General features: G+C 41.3%; 1 protein-coding gene across 5 annotated transcripts in view; it reads right to left on the bottom strand.

The window, feature by feature from the left end:
* Positions 1–617: 617 nt before the first annotated feature.
* Positions 618–14,015, bottom strand: part of col15a1b (collagen, type XV, alpha 1b) — a 28,959-nt gene continuing 15,561 nt past the window's right edge. For 2 of the 5 annotated variants that reach the window (XM_042108578.1, XM_042108583.1), the window contains 24 exons: positions 13,951–14,013; positions 13,755–13,790; positions 13,325–13,408; positions 13,107–13,172; positions 12,628–12,663; positions 12,009–12,071; positions 11,756–11,845; positions 11,607–11,642; positions 11,339–11,392; positions 11,185–11,250; positions 11,028–11,087; positions 10,876–10,917; positions 10,081–10,108; positions 9,893–9,958; positions 9,566–9,591; positions 9,353–9,451; positions 9,079–9,223; positions 8,892–8,956; positions 8,654–8,782; positions 5,394–5,495; positions 3,643–3,705; positions 3,048–3,245; positions 2,689–2,804; positions 618–2,038 (listed from right to left, as the gene is read on the bottom strand). In XM_042108578.1, coding sequence (XP_041964512.1) covers positions 1,822–2,038; positions 2,689–2,804; positions 3,048–3,245; positions 3,643–3,705; positions 5,394–5,495; positions 8,654–8,782; positions 8,892–8,956; positions 9,079–9,223; positions 9,353–9,451; positions 9,566–9,591; positions 9,893–9,958; positions 10,081–10,108; positions 10,876–10,917; positions 11,028–11,087; positions 11,185–11,250; positions 11,339–11,392; positions 11,607–11,642; positions 11,756–11,845; positions 12,009–12,071; positions 12,628–12,663; positions 13,107–13,172; positions 13,325–13,408; positions 13,755–13,790; positions 13,951–14,013 — 1,950 coding nt within the window. In that variant the 3' untranslated portion in view covers positions 618–1,821. The remainder of the gene's footprint in view (positions 2,039–2,688; positions 2,805–3,047; positions 3,246–3,642; positions 3,706–5,393; positions 5,496–8,653; positions 8,783–8,891; positions 8,957–9,078; positions 9,224–9,352; positions 9,452–9,565; positions 9,592–9,892; positions 9,959–10,080; positions 10,109–10,875; positions 10,918–11,027; positions 11,088–11,184; positions 11,251–11,338; positions 11,393–11,606; positions 11,643–11,755; positions 11,846–12,008; positions 12,072–12,627; positions 12,664–13,106; positions 13,173–13,324; positions 13,409–13,754; positions 13,791–13,950; positions 14,014–14,015) is intronic. The other 3 variants (XM_042108579.1, XM_042108580.1, XM_042108581.1) reach the window with 3 other exon arrangements.

The raw sequence follows: 14,015 nt of genomic DNA, 5'->3' as shown, positions 1-14,015 counted from the left end.
CAGACCTGTATCGGTCTGGTGTTAGCCAGGCAACATTTAACTACCAGAATAAAAGTAAAATAAAATAAAAACCTATATATGATGATCACATGACTTGATTTGTGTGGCACAACACACAATAAAGAGATGTGTATATTTGTGAATATGTTTCACATCCACATAGCAATACTGCTACACCTCCAATAAGGCTGTTTGTGCATGAACGAAAGCTAATTCAATCACTATTCAAAATCATTTAGGTAATTTAATACCATGATCCTTAGGGTCAGAGTATTATGGTGTGGGATCTGAAACAAGTAAATTCTCTGTAAATGAAGTACCATACCATTTCCATGAGAAAACAAAGACCAACTTTCATTTAAGATCAACCTCCAACTACTACTACTAAAAAACTACTACTACCACTACCTCTATCCAACTATGATTTATTGTGACGTGTTTTGTTAAACAAATTGGCAAATATTGGTATCACTGCTGGTTCTCATTGAGTGGCTTGTTTCACAACACCGAACCCTGTTTGTGGTTTCACATTAGAGTCCATATGATGTGTGATCTTTGAGGCCCATTTAAAATATTTAATACATGCAAACACAAACAACAGCTGACACAGGTTTTTACAAAAGAAAACATTTATTCAGTGAGCACCTGTCAAATGCACATACTATCATGTTGCTCATATTTATTGCATTTGTGACAAAGTCAATCAGTTCTTGAGTAAAAGCTACAGATTCACTCCTCAAATCAAAGTTTTTCAAATGTGTTCTCTGGACATGTTCTAAAGACTTTTATATCAAAGAGCACCATATTCTACCAAAACTGTTTGAACCACACTAACGATATGGGATGAACCATGTCAGTTTGTTTAAAAGAGCGGAAATCTCAACTCAGTGTGTCTAGATTTTATGATGATGTGCTGTTACAATATAAATAACAACAATAAGGACAAAAGGAATTGAATTTAAATACTATGATGCTGTGTTGCTTGCAACAGAGACTTTTGAGAAAACATAGACCAAGACACAAAGCCATCACAAGTGTGGAATAAAGACAAAATAAAAAAAATACAACAGTGCAACTAAATGACTTCAAACCTGATTAGGAAACACTTGGTTTCCTCTTTGAAAAAAGCAAAACAAAAAAACCCAACAACATTTCAAGCATTTGATTACTCTAAGATACTGACATGCGTTTGCACCAAGTTATTGTGACAGTGATTTTTTTCCAGCGGGGCAGTAGAATCAACACAGGGAATACAGTTGAATAGGCAGTTCACACTGCACTAGACTATACTCTCAGACTAATAAAGGAAAAGACGTTAGCTGGGCTGCTCCCCTGAGAGCTGGTCTCTGTAATGAGAGCCTCAGTGCATCCTTACTACAGTAAGCGAGTGAGTGGGCAGAATCTGGCAGGGGCGACGTGGATTGATTTCTGGCTGAGGTATCACTTCTTTGGCATTCCATCAGTCAGCAGGCCACTGTGTGTTATGGATGGATGGTGTGGTGTCAGGAAGCAATTTACACATATTTACACCTCTTTTCTCCTCAGGGCAAAAAATAAAATAAAAAAATCACCGGGTGGGGGAAGCAGTGCCATTTTTCTTCTGGAATCTTCCTCTGAGGACCTGTTATTTAAGGCTGGCTGGGGAGGAGGGTGGGACAGGCTAAATGATGTTCTCCTCTGCAGTTTAGCTCAGAAGCTACTGTATACTCTCTGAGAGGGAGTGATTCAGAGATGGTGGGAGGGACACAAGAAACCAGGAAGAGACATAAACGCACTTAGGTGAGAGTGTGTGTGTGTGTGTGTGGGGAGGGGTCAGGGTCCTTAGTTCCGCCGGGGGTCGCGAATGTAGCTGTTTTCAATGCAGAGCACGATGAAGTGGTTGGAGCAACTGCGGGTGTGTTGGCCCAGCAGCCGGCCGGTCTGAAGCAGCGAAGCCTGGCCCGTCACGGCCACGTCGCCCGCACGCCACGCCTCACAGTAGTTAGTGGTCATGCGGATGCCCACCGTACTGGAGCCGTGCCACACCAGCTTATGAGGCCTGGAGGGGAAGTGGTGGTGCAGGGAAGAGGAAACAAGGCACACACACACACACACACACACACACACACACACACACACACACACACACACACACACACACTCACACAAAGAAGTACAGATGGAAAAATGACCATAGGGAGGTACTGTACATAATATACTTCCAAATATACCACGACATGAATAACGACTAGCTGGGTTTCGACTTACCTTTTTAATAGTGACTTTTCACAATTCATATAGTAAGTCATGAGTGGAAACAGCCTTGAAATTTGCTTTATCTTGTAAGCCAAATGATAATGACAAATGATGGGGGATAAATTGCTGATTCACACAGTATATAATGTGACTAAGGTTGATGGATTTTAATTTCTGTCATTTTATTAGGTGACAACTTTGCATGCTGTTCATAACTCCCCCCTTGGTTAAGACAGTGGCCATGTTTGATACATAGTGTATGGAGATACATAGGAATTTAGATTTTCATGAGTGTGCTTAAAAAATGCAAATAACAGCTATTGAGTTTTATGGTCAAGTCAAACATTCTGTGCATGTGTTCACTGTGAAATATATGCTGAGACATGAGCAGTTCACATATCTGCAGTTTGATATCTGAATAAAAACAAAAACATTATGAAGCTTTTTACTCACCAAGACTGATCTGTCATGACATCGCGTCCATCAAAGGAGTAGATAGGGATCTGTGGATTATACACGGCCCCGTCTCCAGAGAACATGGACAGCCAGCTGTTGAATAAGATCTCCCCCTGGAAAAATACAGGCAACAGGACATTTTGAGTCAGATTAAGAACAATATGAGAAATCCCCTCTGTATTAAACTGTGATAATATTGTATTATATTGTATATAATAACAAAACGTTATGTACTCAGGCATGCAAAGTTTATGCAACAGCAACTTTATTAAACATGTGTTCTCCACTATGCAATATACAATGATGTACAACCCTAGACCAACAAACAAACTGTGAGCTCATCTGCTCGTCCCCACCTTGAGGTTGACCACGGGCATATTGGAGCGGTCAGTCTTCCTGACGATGGTGGCCAGGTCCTGCAGATGTGAGGAGAGGAAGGCCCGGTAGGTAGAGGTCAGGCCCTGAGCGCGGGCCTGCTGGTAGCACTGGAAGTCCGCTCCCCGGATGCCACGCATGTTTCCCATGGCCGGCGCATTTAGAGCCACCAGTCGCAGCTGCAAAAGCCCAGGGTGGGTGGGGTGGGGGGTTTAGTTAATAGGGGGTTGAGTTTTCTCAAGAGTGTCTTGAAAGCTTCAGTTCAGAGGCTACAGAACATGAAAGTCCAGTTCTGTCTGGTTTTGCTCTATAATCCGATTGTACAATTAAAGATTTAAACACAACATTAAAGTTTGATAAAGGTTCAAGACTGAGGCATTGTTTATTTTCAATCACACAACTGTGTTTTACTGGATGATATTTGTGTTGGAAAAAAAAACACAATAAATTATTAATGACCAGACTGCAAACATTCATTCACACTCACACACACACACACACACACACACACACACACACACCTTTAAATTTAATTTAGATTAACAAGGGACCACATATCAGTCAGTAAAATCTTACCCCAGGAACAGAGTACGCCGTGTGTGGGAGAACATTGGGACTTGGCAGGTAGCTTGTCAGCTCCTATATCACAGACACACAAATTATACAATGCAGGACAAGAAACTGAATTCATTTGGGGGTGAACAGTTCAAATGTCCTCTATGTAACACCATGCCTTGTTTATGTAATCTACAACCCCAAATCAGAAAAAGTTGGGACGTTGTCTAGAATGCCAATAAAAACAGAATGTGATAAAAAGACAGACAAATATATGTTCATTTTGATGTTTACCACTGTGCTGCCTCACCTCTTTTACAAACATTCTATTAATGCTAAGAAACTGAGGAGACCAGTTGCTAGAGTTTTGAGAATAAAATATTGTCCCATTACTCCCCAATATAGGATTTCAGTTGCTTAACAGTATGGGGTATTCTTAGTCATGTTTTTCATTCCATGATGCACCTAATTTAACAAGCCTGGAGTGCAAACAGGCCATTTTTGCACCTGGACTCTTCTTCTATTGGGAAATACTGTTTAAACATGTGCAGAATTCATTTTGGCATTGTTTTCCTGAAATATTCAAGGTCCTCCCTGGAAAAGACATTGCCTAGATGGCAGTATATGTTGCTCAAAACCTGTATACATCATTCAGAATTGATTGTGCTTTGCCAAAAGATGCCCATGCTGTAGGCACTAATGCTCCTCCACACCTTCATAGATGCTGGGTTTGGAACTGAGCACTAAAACAAGTTGTATAGGTTGGATGCTTGGATAGGCCCTCTCCCAGATGAGTCCATGATTTCCAAAAAGAATGGCAAATTTTGATTGGTCTAACCACAGGACCCTTTTTCATGTTACCTCATTTAATTTTAAACAAGCTCAGGCCCATATAAGACAGTGGTATTTTCTGTATCATGCCTCGTTACAATTTTGGCTGTTTTTATGGCAATTTTGGCAGGTCTGGAAACAGGTCTGGTTTAAATGCAGTGCCATCTGAGGTCCAAAAGACTATGGCCATCCAATATTGTTTTTCAGCTCTTTCCCTTGTTTCTCTGGATTCTCTGAATGTTTTAATAATATTAGGTTATGTAGATGATGAACTCCCCAAATACTTCATTTCATGTTAAGAAGCATTAAGAAGACATTGTTTCATCATTTGTGCACACAGGTTTAGACAGAGTGATAAATACCCCTACATCTTTACTTCTAAGACCCTGCCTCTCTGGGATACTCTTTTTCATACCTAATCCTGTTGCCAGTTACTCTAATTAGTTGTGAAGCATTCCTCCTTTTGTTTTCTTTATCATTACACAACTTTTCCAGAATTTTGTTACCTCCGTCCCAACTTTTTTTGAACATGTTGCTGGTATCAAATTCAAAATTAACATATATTTTCCATGAAATAGTCAAATTTGTAATTTTCAACATTTGATATGTTGTCTGTGTCCTTTTTGCAACTAAATATGAGTTTAAGAGATTTGCAGATAATATTACATTCTGTTTTTATTCACATTTTACACAACGTCCCAACTTTTTCTGATTTGAGGTTGCATGTGTTATAATGTGCATCAGACTTACAAACCACATCTCTTTTTCAGGCTTCATTTTGCACTCTACCATAATTTGCCTTGTAAATATAAGGATACAAAATATATGTTGCTTTTTCCAGAACAATGTATGTTCACTCAAGCAGCATCAGTTTGGGTTAGTGTCAAAGGTCCAATGAAAGTGAAGAACTGTTTTGAGTGAGAGAGCTGAGCTAGCGTTACCTGGCTGTGTAGCCTGGGTGTGCTGCGGTCGCCGGGTCTGCTCAGGCCGTGAGACACGGCGGCCGTGTGACTGTCTGTGGGGATGGGGATGAGCTCGCCAAGCTGAGGAAAGAGAGAACATGATATGGTGAGAGCACTTGAACATAACACGTTGGACCTTATTTGGCCTGAGTATATGGGAGGCATAATTTATGTCTAAACTTTTTTATTCGTTTTGTTTCTCTCTCTCTCTCTTCAGATTTGTCTGTTGCTCCTACAGCCCACTGTGGGCCCCATGAGGCCAATTGAAATTCATATATATCTTTCATTTCATATTGGCTGTCTTATAACTTGCATGCTTGGTAAAATTACTTTTCACAAAATTAAGCAACTGATTATAGGAAACATCTATAGACCTCCAAACTCTCCTTCTGATTCAACAAAGTGCATTCTTGCTACCATTAACTCTTTAGATTGTTCAGATGAGATGATTGTTCTGGGAGATTTTAACCGTAATTGGCTTGATCGCTCATCTCTTAAGGAGAGAAATCTGTTTGATAGTCTAAACCTCACACAGCTCATCAGTGAACCTACTAGGGTGGACAGTAGATCTAAGTCTCTCTTAGACTGAATCCTGAACCCACCCCAATAGAATTACTGATTCTGGTGTATTACCTGATTACTTTAGTGATCATTCAATTGTCTTCTGTGTTTAGAAAATAAGATTACCTCATTTGCCACCCAAAATAATAAGGGTAAGATCAAGCAAAAACTTAGACACTGACACTTTAATTCAAGACTTAATAGATATTAACTGGGACAGATTTCAATTAATTCCCTATGTTGACACTGAGGTTCTAAAAGTTATAGACAAACATGCACCATGGACATCAGTTAAGGTGAAGGGCAGACATTTACCATGGATTGATGGAGATCTAATACATCTATTTAAACAAAGAGATAAGGCCTGGGAAAAGTATCGCCTGACAAAGAATACAGCAGACTGGAATAAATATAAGCACTTATAAGCACTATAAATGCCTGTACAATAAAAAAACAAGGAATGCTAAATCCAATTACTATAAAAAATCATTGTTTAATGACATAAAAAATCCTAAACAATTTTGGAAGAGACTTAACGGTTTAATTAACAAATCTAATAAAAACCCTCTGGCTAAACTTACAGTTAATAATGATATCATTGTATGCAATGATACTACAATGGCCAATGCTTTTAACCAGTACTTTTCCTCTATTTGTAGTTCACAACCCTCTGATTTCCCTTACCCCAACTCTATAAATGATATTGTAAACAACAGTTCCTTTACATTTACAACAATTCATGATGTTCAGCAGACAATTTCTGAAATGAAGTCAGGTAATGGTTTTAGTCCAGATGGTCTGGAGATCAAGTTTATCAAGCTTGCTTCACATGTCTTAGCATATCCATTATGCAATTTATTTATATCTGTAGTTACATGTGTAGTTCCACTGCTGTGGAGGTGTGACAGAGTCACCATTTGATCTCAGCAGCTATAGACCAATTTCTATCATTAGCAGTGTAGCTAAAGTATTTGAAAATACTATATTTTAGCAACTAATTATGTATTCCGCGGTATGTACAAAGACTGCTCCTGAAAGCGCACGTCTATGCGCCTAAATACTTCCGCCTTGTAAAAGCAGGTGTTAATCCAAATTGCAGTTCAATGCGTCAATAAGAGAACCTTTCAAAGACAACAGAATCGTTATTTAGAGCACCAGTTTTTGTGGTGAAAGTATTTGTACTACCAACTACCAACCTCAACTTTCGTTGGCCTTTCGAATGTCTTACTTTCACTTTCACGTCATTCACTTAAACTTTCCTACTTGCTAGATTTGACCAATCTTACTTAGCCTACGTGCACAAGTAGTTTGAGTAGAACTACTGATCTTCATTATCTCCCTGCTTGTTTACATCTTATCATGTATGGTATTATTTCATGATTGCTAAACATTTGATTATTTTTAATGTTGTCATCAGTCAACTTTATTCAACTGCGCTTGTATGTAGGCGCTGCCATTCAGTTGTGGACGTTCGTAAATTGCGTTTATGGGCGGAGAAAGGTGCAGTTTACACTAAGTATTGAACGATTGATAAATACGACGGAAACTTGGGTCTGACAGCGTTCGCAATCTGCGGTGTGTCCATGACGCTGATAACGCTACGTTCGCAAATGTACGTACATCTGGCCCTCTGTTCTTTAGTTTATTTTGGATCTCCATTATAGATGTCAGAGCGTCTTTTCATGGTGCTCTCTCCCAGCCTATGGTTATGGAAAAGGGTATCAAGGTTCATCCCTAGGGCCTCTCTTATTTTCTATTTAATGATCTGCTCAGACTGTCAAATTCATCTATGTGCAGATTATAATGTTATTTATACTTCTAAACATGATATTAGTCAGATTCTGTCTTCACTACAACTAGATTTTAATGCCATTCAAAAGTGGTTCTCATCTAATCAACTTCTATTGAACAAAAGTAAGTCTTACTCTTTGCCACTAGATCTGCTCTCTCTAATCAAGGTAATATTCTTTCAGTGAAATTCTCAGATGGTATGCCTCTTGATAAAGTTGAGGAATTTAAATAGGCCTTTGGCTTGACTCTCAGTCTTTCAAGCCTCACATTAATTCTGTTGTAAAAAAGATAAATTGTAACCTAAGAATATTGCATCGTTCAATGAACTGTTTCACCCAACAGATCAGGTTAAGAATGGTTTCCCAGTTATTTCCCATCCGTGACTATGCTGATGTTGTCTATCAAAACACATCAGAATCAAATCTTAAACCTTTGAATGTAATTTATAATACTGTAGATTTGTGTTGAGGTGTCCATTTACAACTCATCACTGTCACATGTATCATTCATTGAATCTTTTATCACCTAAGGCTAGACGACAGTTTCACTGGTTTCAGTTTATCTACAAATGCATTATCCTTCAATTATCCTACTTGAAGCAATATTGAATTCCATACAGGTCAACATACAGTTTGAGACACACTGATCATACTTTCACACTTTCACACACTTTCTTTTTCTGTTCCAAACATATCCAAAGAAATTAAGAAGTGAGCCTTTAAATTCAAGGCACCCTCTGACAGGAATAGTTTGCCTAGGTCTCTTAGATCTATTTCTTCTTTCCATTATTTCAAATCATCTCTGAAAACATGGCTTGAATACTCAGCATGGTTTTTACTGAAACGACTGTTTATCAGGATTATTGGGATGTGAGAATAGAGACATACCTGTATCTTCCTCCAGCCACCCTGGGCTCTGATGTAAAGCTCGCCCTTGTCTGAGACGTAAGCCATGGCACCCTCGGCCGCTCGATGAGTCTCCCTCAGCAGCGCCTGGCCAGTTTTGTACACCGTCACCTGAGAACAGCCATGAAACACTGTCACAAGTGCACCGGCAAATTCACGCTCATACTGTACTTTCAATGGGGAAAGTATTCCAATGTCGAACGTGCAATGTGAGACTCACAGCCGCTCCATAGCCAGGGCTCCCTGGAAGTCCGGGAGGTCCAGGTGGACCAGGGATGCTGACAGCTGGGAAAGAATGGAGCAGAGATTGAAGACCAGAAGACAAAACTATATTCTCACTCAGAAACATTAGAGAATATGCTCAGTTGTTATATTCCTAAGGTTTTATTCTATTGAAAGATTCGTACCTGAGCCATAGACTGAAGGAGATCCAGGAGGTCCAGATGGACCAGGGGGGCCTGGCCTACCCTGCCTCCCAAACCCAGGCTGACCAGGCCGGCCAGGGGCACCTGGGTGACCTGGGGGGCCAACAATGGTATCTCCTTTGGGTCCCTACAAGAGTTGGAGTAGTCTTAGGAATAAACACTTGCAATTCAGCTCTGACTGTGATTCATTATGTGTGAGAAGCTTAACTGACCAGTAAGGGGCCATTCAGTGACACACTTGAGAATATGGACTTACCACAAGCCCAGATCTGCCCGGTGGTCCAGAGGGCCCTGGGGGACCAGGCTCACCTTTGTCTCCTTTCTGACCTGTGTTGCCGATGTCACCTTTCTCACCCTGTATGGTCAGACTCAAACATATCAGTGCTGCTTACAGCTTACCACTAAGAACCGGAGCATACAGTGTTTCTGCACAAAACAAGACAAATGAAAACTGGGAGGAAGGACTCACCACAATTCCTTTCATGAGCATGTAATCTAAAACACAAGAAGATATGAATATGTTATATGAAACCTCAAACATCCATTTCCGTAATGTCCCACTCATATTACACTTATTATACACTGGCACTAAATGTAGGGGATATTTTCTTGCGGAGTATTGGGGCAGGGGCAATATAATTTTTATGTCTCCATGGTGACTGTAGAAAACTTAATGTGTGGGGCACATGAGCTAACTAAGAGGACAGCTCTGAAGAGGCGAGCACATTTGGGTGTGGCGACAAAGGGGAAACAGTTTGCTGCTGAGTGGGGATGGGATGCCGTGTGGTTCTGATACCTGGTATGGGAGTACCTGGAGTTCCTGCCACGCCCATTTCCCCTTTCTCTCCCTTGGGCCCCGCCCCTGGCAGAGAGCAATATGTAGAACAGTACTGTTAGGTTGCCACTTTATATGTGGCAGGTTTTACAGTCATTTTCAAAGGTTTACAACAAACAAGTTCTGTAAAACCTATAAAACGAGCATACCTAATACTGCCTCCATACTGGTGCCAACCTGGACAAAACAAACAATTTTAAATAATAATGATCAAACAGACAGGGAAGAGGGGCCATAATAGAACTGGTAGACCTAAAATCATGTCAAACAGCTACATTGCTCTGCATACAAATGTCCTTCAAACACTGCCAGTGTCTTTTTTGTTAGTGACATTTCATCCATATACAGTCTGTTAAAGGGAGAAATGTACATACAGACATACATACAGTACATGTGTTAAAGGACCCCATTACTAGAAACACCAACAGACAATTGTCATGCAGCATGCCTAGTGGGAGCTCGTTCATGTCCTGGGTTATGGGATATGAGTTGATATTAAAGCTGCCTTTCATTTCTGTCCTGGACATCCCAATACCACATGCCTGATATACCAGTCTGATTCCAGAGTTCTACCCGAGAAAGAGTGATTCTCAGGGCTACAGAAATGTTCTGCACGTTTGAATAAATTGATGAAAGACCGGTCTGAGAAAAAAAAGAAAAACTCAGACATTGACACATTTTTAGAGTAAGCATAAAAGATCCTTCAACAGAGGCTCTGAAATCAGATTAGCTAACACTGTGTTGTGTAGAGTGGACAGACACTCCGCCACCCACACAGTGGCCACAGAGGAGGCCACTGTGATGCGGGGGTAACAGGGTGAAGGGGGGGGGGGGGGGGGTTAGCACAGGCAAAGTAGGGGGCCCTGACTCCACATGCGCCACCGAGCACTAGCCGTCCAGCCCCCCAGGGGCAAGGGGAGGACCCGAGCGAGCCAACAACTTACTGGTCTTTTGCAGTGTGGTCTACGAGGGACTGGAAAGACTGTCTTTAAAATTTAGAGGATATGGTTTTAGATACGTAGAATCAGTCTACAGCAATCACAATGAACACTGTGGCAGACTCTGAGTGCCACTTAAGAGAAATAGTTTCACTCACCCCATTAAGGCCCAGGACGCGCCCGGGCAGTCCAGGAGTTCCTGGGGGACCAGGGGGGCCCTAAACAAACAAACAAAAAACAATATGCGATAAATGATCACAACATAACTCACAAACTGTTTTTACAATGCTGGATGTTCCAAAGGTTAAAACATACTGGCAGACCAACGAGGGCAACAGCATCCCCCTTTTCTCCTTTTAATCCAACCATTCCAGGACGACCCTATTAATTAGAGTTTTTCTGTCAATATACATTTCAATGCAACATTGGGGTATATGCTCTGAAAAAAAGGAAAACAGAAAGGACTGACCGGTCGACCAGGAATCCCAAACTCGCCCTTTGGCCCAGGTGGTCCAATAGGTCCCTGTAAAAGATCATTGTTTACTTTTGTGTGTGTGTGTGTGTGTGTGTGTGTGTGTGTGTGTGTGCATGTGTGTGTGTGTATGTGTGTGTGTTTGTACATGAGCATGTGAACATGGATTTGTATGTTTCTATTTCCAGGTGTACTTGTGTACATGTGTGTAACAGTAATACAATAGCCATGACAGATGCAGAATGTTCTCTTGTCTGTGTCTCACCATGATCCCACCTTCTCCCGGCAGGCCACGCTCACCCTGCACAGAGAGCAGCAAACAGTAAGCACTTACACACACAAGCGCACACGCATACACACTCACTCTCAGTCATTACAGCTTCCCTCCACCAATTTCAACATCTGCTCAAGTACCTTGATTCCCTTTGGGCCTCTGGGGCCTCTCATGCCTGTCATTAGAGAGCCATCTGCGGCGATGGTGACCCCGGGCTCCCCCTTCTCACCCTGAGACAAATTAAAGCACACTTTGGCATAACCAGAGACACAGCCGCTAGCAGGAAAAACACGACTCAAATGATTTGTCCCTTGTGATATGAAGTCTGAATGCACATTTACACATTATTCATCTGAAGATAGGGGAAGGAAACAGGAGAGTATAACTTCCTACCTTCAGACCTGGGGGTCCTTGGACACCAACCAATCCAACATCCCCCTTTGGTCCCCTCGGTCCCTAAATGGGAACATTTGAAACATCTCACGATTAGATGGTCTGGAGAGATTTACCTGGGCAAAGCCAACCCTTTTCTTTCTCTGCTGTCACTCCACTAGGCAGCCACAGTCAGACTAGTCCTACTGTTGATGACCGTCAGAACTATAAGGGAGCCTTATCACATAGCACTGAATTTTAATATGGAAACATACCATTGGTCCTCCAGTGAGGCAAAAGTGAAAATAAAATAAATGTACTGTACATCATTTTACAGAAAACCAAACGCACATTAAGTGAGATAACACAATGATTACATATAAACAACATCTGATGAAATATTACTTCTCATTAAACTAATACGAATAGTCTGATATGGTCTACTGATGTTTTATATACAGTAGGCTCCTATTCTTTGATAGTATACATTTATACAAAGGTGCCCCTTCCAATAAGCAGTGCACTGAATATTAGGTCAACATAACATGCAAAGCAAAGACAGAGATAGAGAGAGAGAGATGGGAAGGGAAGGATGAGAGGGGAGGGATACTGTGTGTATATATATATATATATATCTTACAGGGAATCCGGCTTTGCCAGGCAAACCCTCAGGACCCTGCAAACAAGTATACACACAAACAGTAAACAATAAGAAGCACATTAATACCGCTGTGGACCACATACAGTATACAGATGTAGTGTGATTGTGGTGTGGTGTGATTCTGCCTCATGTCAAACCAAGAAAATAATGTTTGCAACAACCAAGAGAAAGAGGCAATGCACGTTAAGAAACTAAATATACAAATAATAAAACAAATGGAGTCCACACATATTGTAGCCTATTAGATATGATACTATTAACATTTACAACATTAACGAATGGAAACATCCTTGAAGCTCTTAGAAGCAGAATAATTTGAGTAGATATGAGCACATTTGGCTCTTTGGTTCTGAACACCCGTTCAGCCTCAGGGCTCAGCGCTCATAGTGGAGAAGCAGCTAAAGCACATGGAGTGATCTAGCCTGGGCTTTGCTTCACTTTAGAAGACTACTGCTTACCCTGGGCCCTGGGGGTCCGCGGATCTCTGAGATGTTAAATATGCCCTCTGTGTCGTTTAGCAGGAGCTGGGGATGAACCAGATGTTGAAGTGAGACATTTTATAGTATTTACATTGGATTAGCATATGCAATTTTTTAAGATCCAATGATCTATACAATCTATGATCAATGATCCAATGATTTCCAAAACGCTACCCTGATCTCGTCTGCTGACTTACGTCCTGAAGGCTGATGGTGGGCCCTGGAGGGCCAGGGAGCCCTGGAGGACCCGTGAAACTCTGTCCATCTTGGCCTGGTTCCCCCTGGACAAGACACATTACATTCACACTGCATTAAACACCATTCTCTGCAGTGAGTTCACTAATGGACAATCACAGCTTATCGTCCATGGCCGTAACACTCTGATCATGGCAAGGATATTACCATAGACAATAAACTGATTCATAGGAGCAAAGCAGTGATGCATATTATGGGATGTATGGTATGCAACCAACAGTTCAATTTAATTTAAGTGCTCAGATACTGTACAGTATGTGCATGCAGCTTGTCACACTGACTGACACTGCCCTTATTTACAGGAGGTAAGAAACAATCTCAATGGGACTGCAGAGATTTTTTGTCTGAAGAAGAGGTCATTCAACTGTATACCTTTGATCCTGGGCTTCCTTTATCTCCTTTAACCCCCTGATGAAAAGCAAGAAACAGGACAATTGCTTATTCACGTTGGTAAATGTCAACGACAACACAACAGCTGATTCTTACTGTGTAAGAATGTTTCACTCTGTAATCACACAATGTTCGCATATCACCTGTTGGTACCAAACCATAAGGAAGTCAAACTGACCCGCATGCCGGGAAGGCCAGCTACCCCAGACTCGCCATCTGGACCTGGTGCTCCGCGATCTCCCT

Source organism: Alosa sapidissima, chromosome 1 (genome assembly GCF_018492685.1).
Source record: "Alosa sapidissima isolate fAloSap1 chromosome 1, fAloSap1.pri, whole genome shotgun sequence".
NCBI classification, from domain to species: domain Eukaryota; kingdom Metazoa; phylum Chordata; class Actinopteri; order Clupeiformes; family Clupeidae; genus Alosa; species Alosa sapidissima.
Note: the sequence above shows the minus strand (reverse complement) of the source record. Positions and strands in the feature narration are given on the sequence as shown.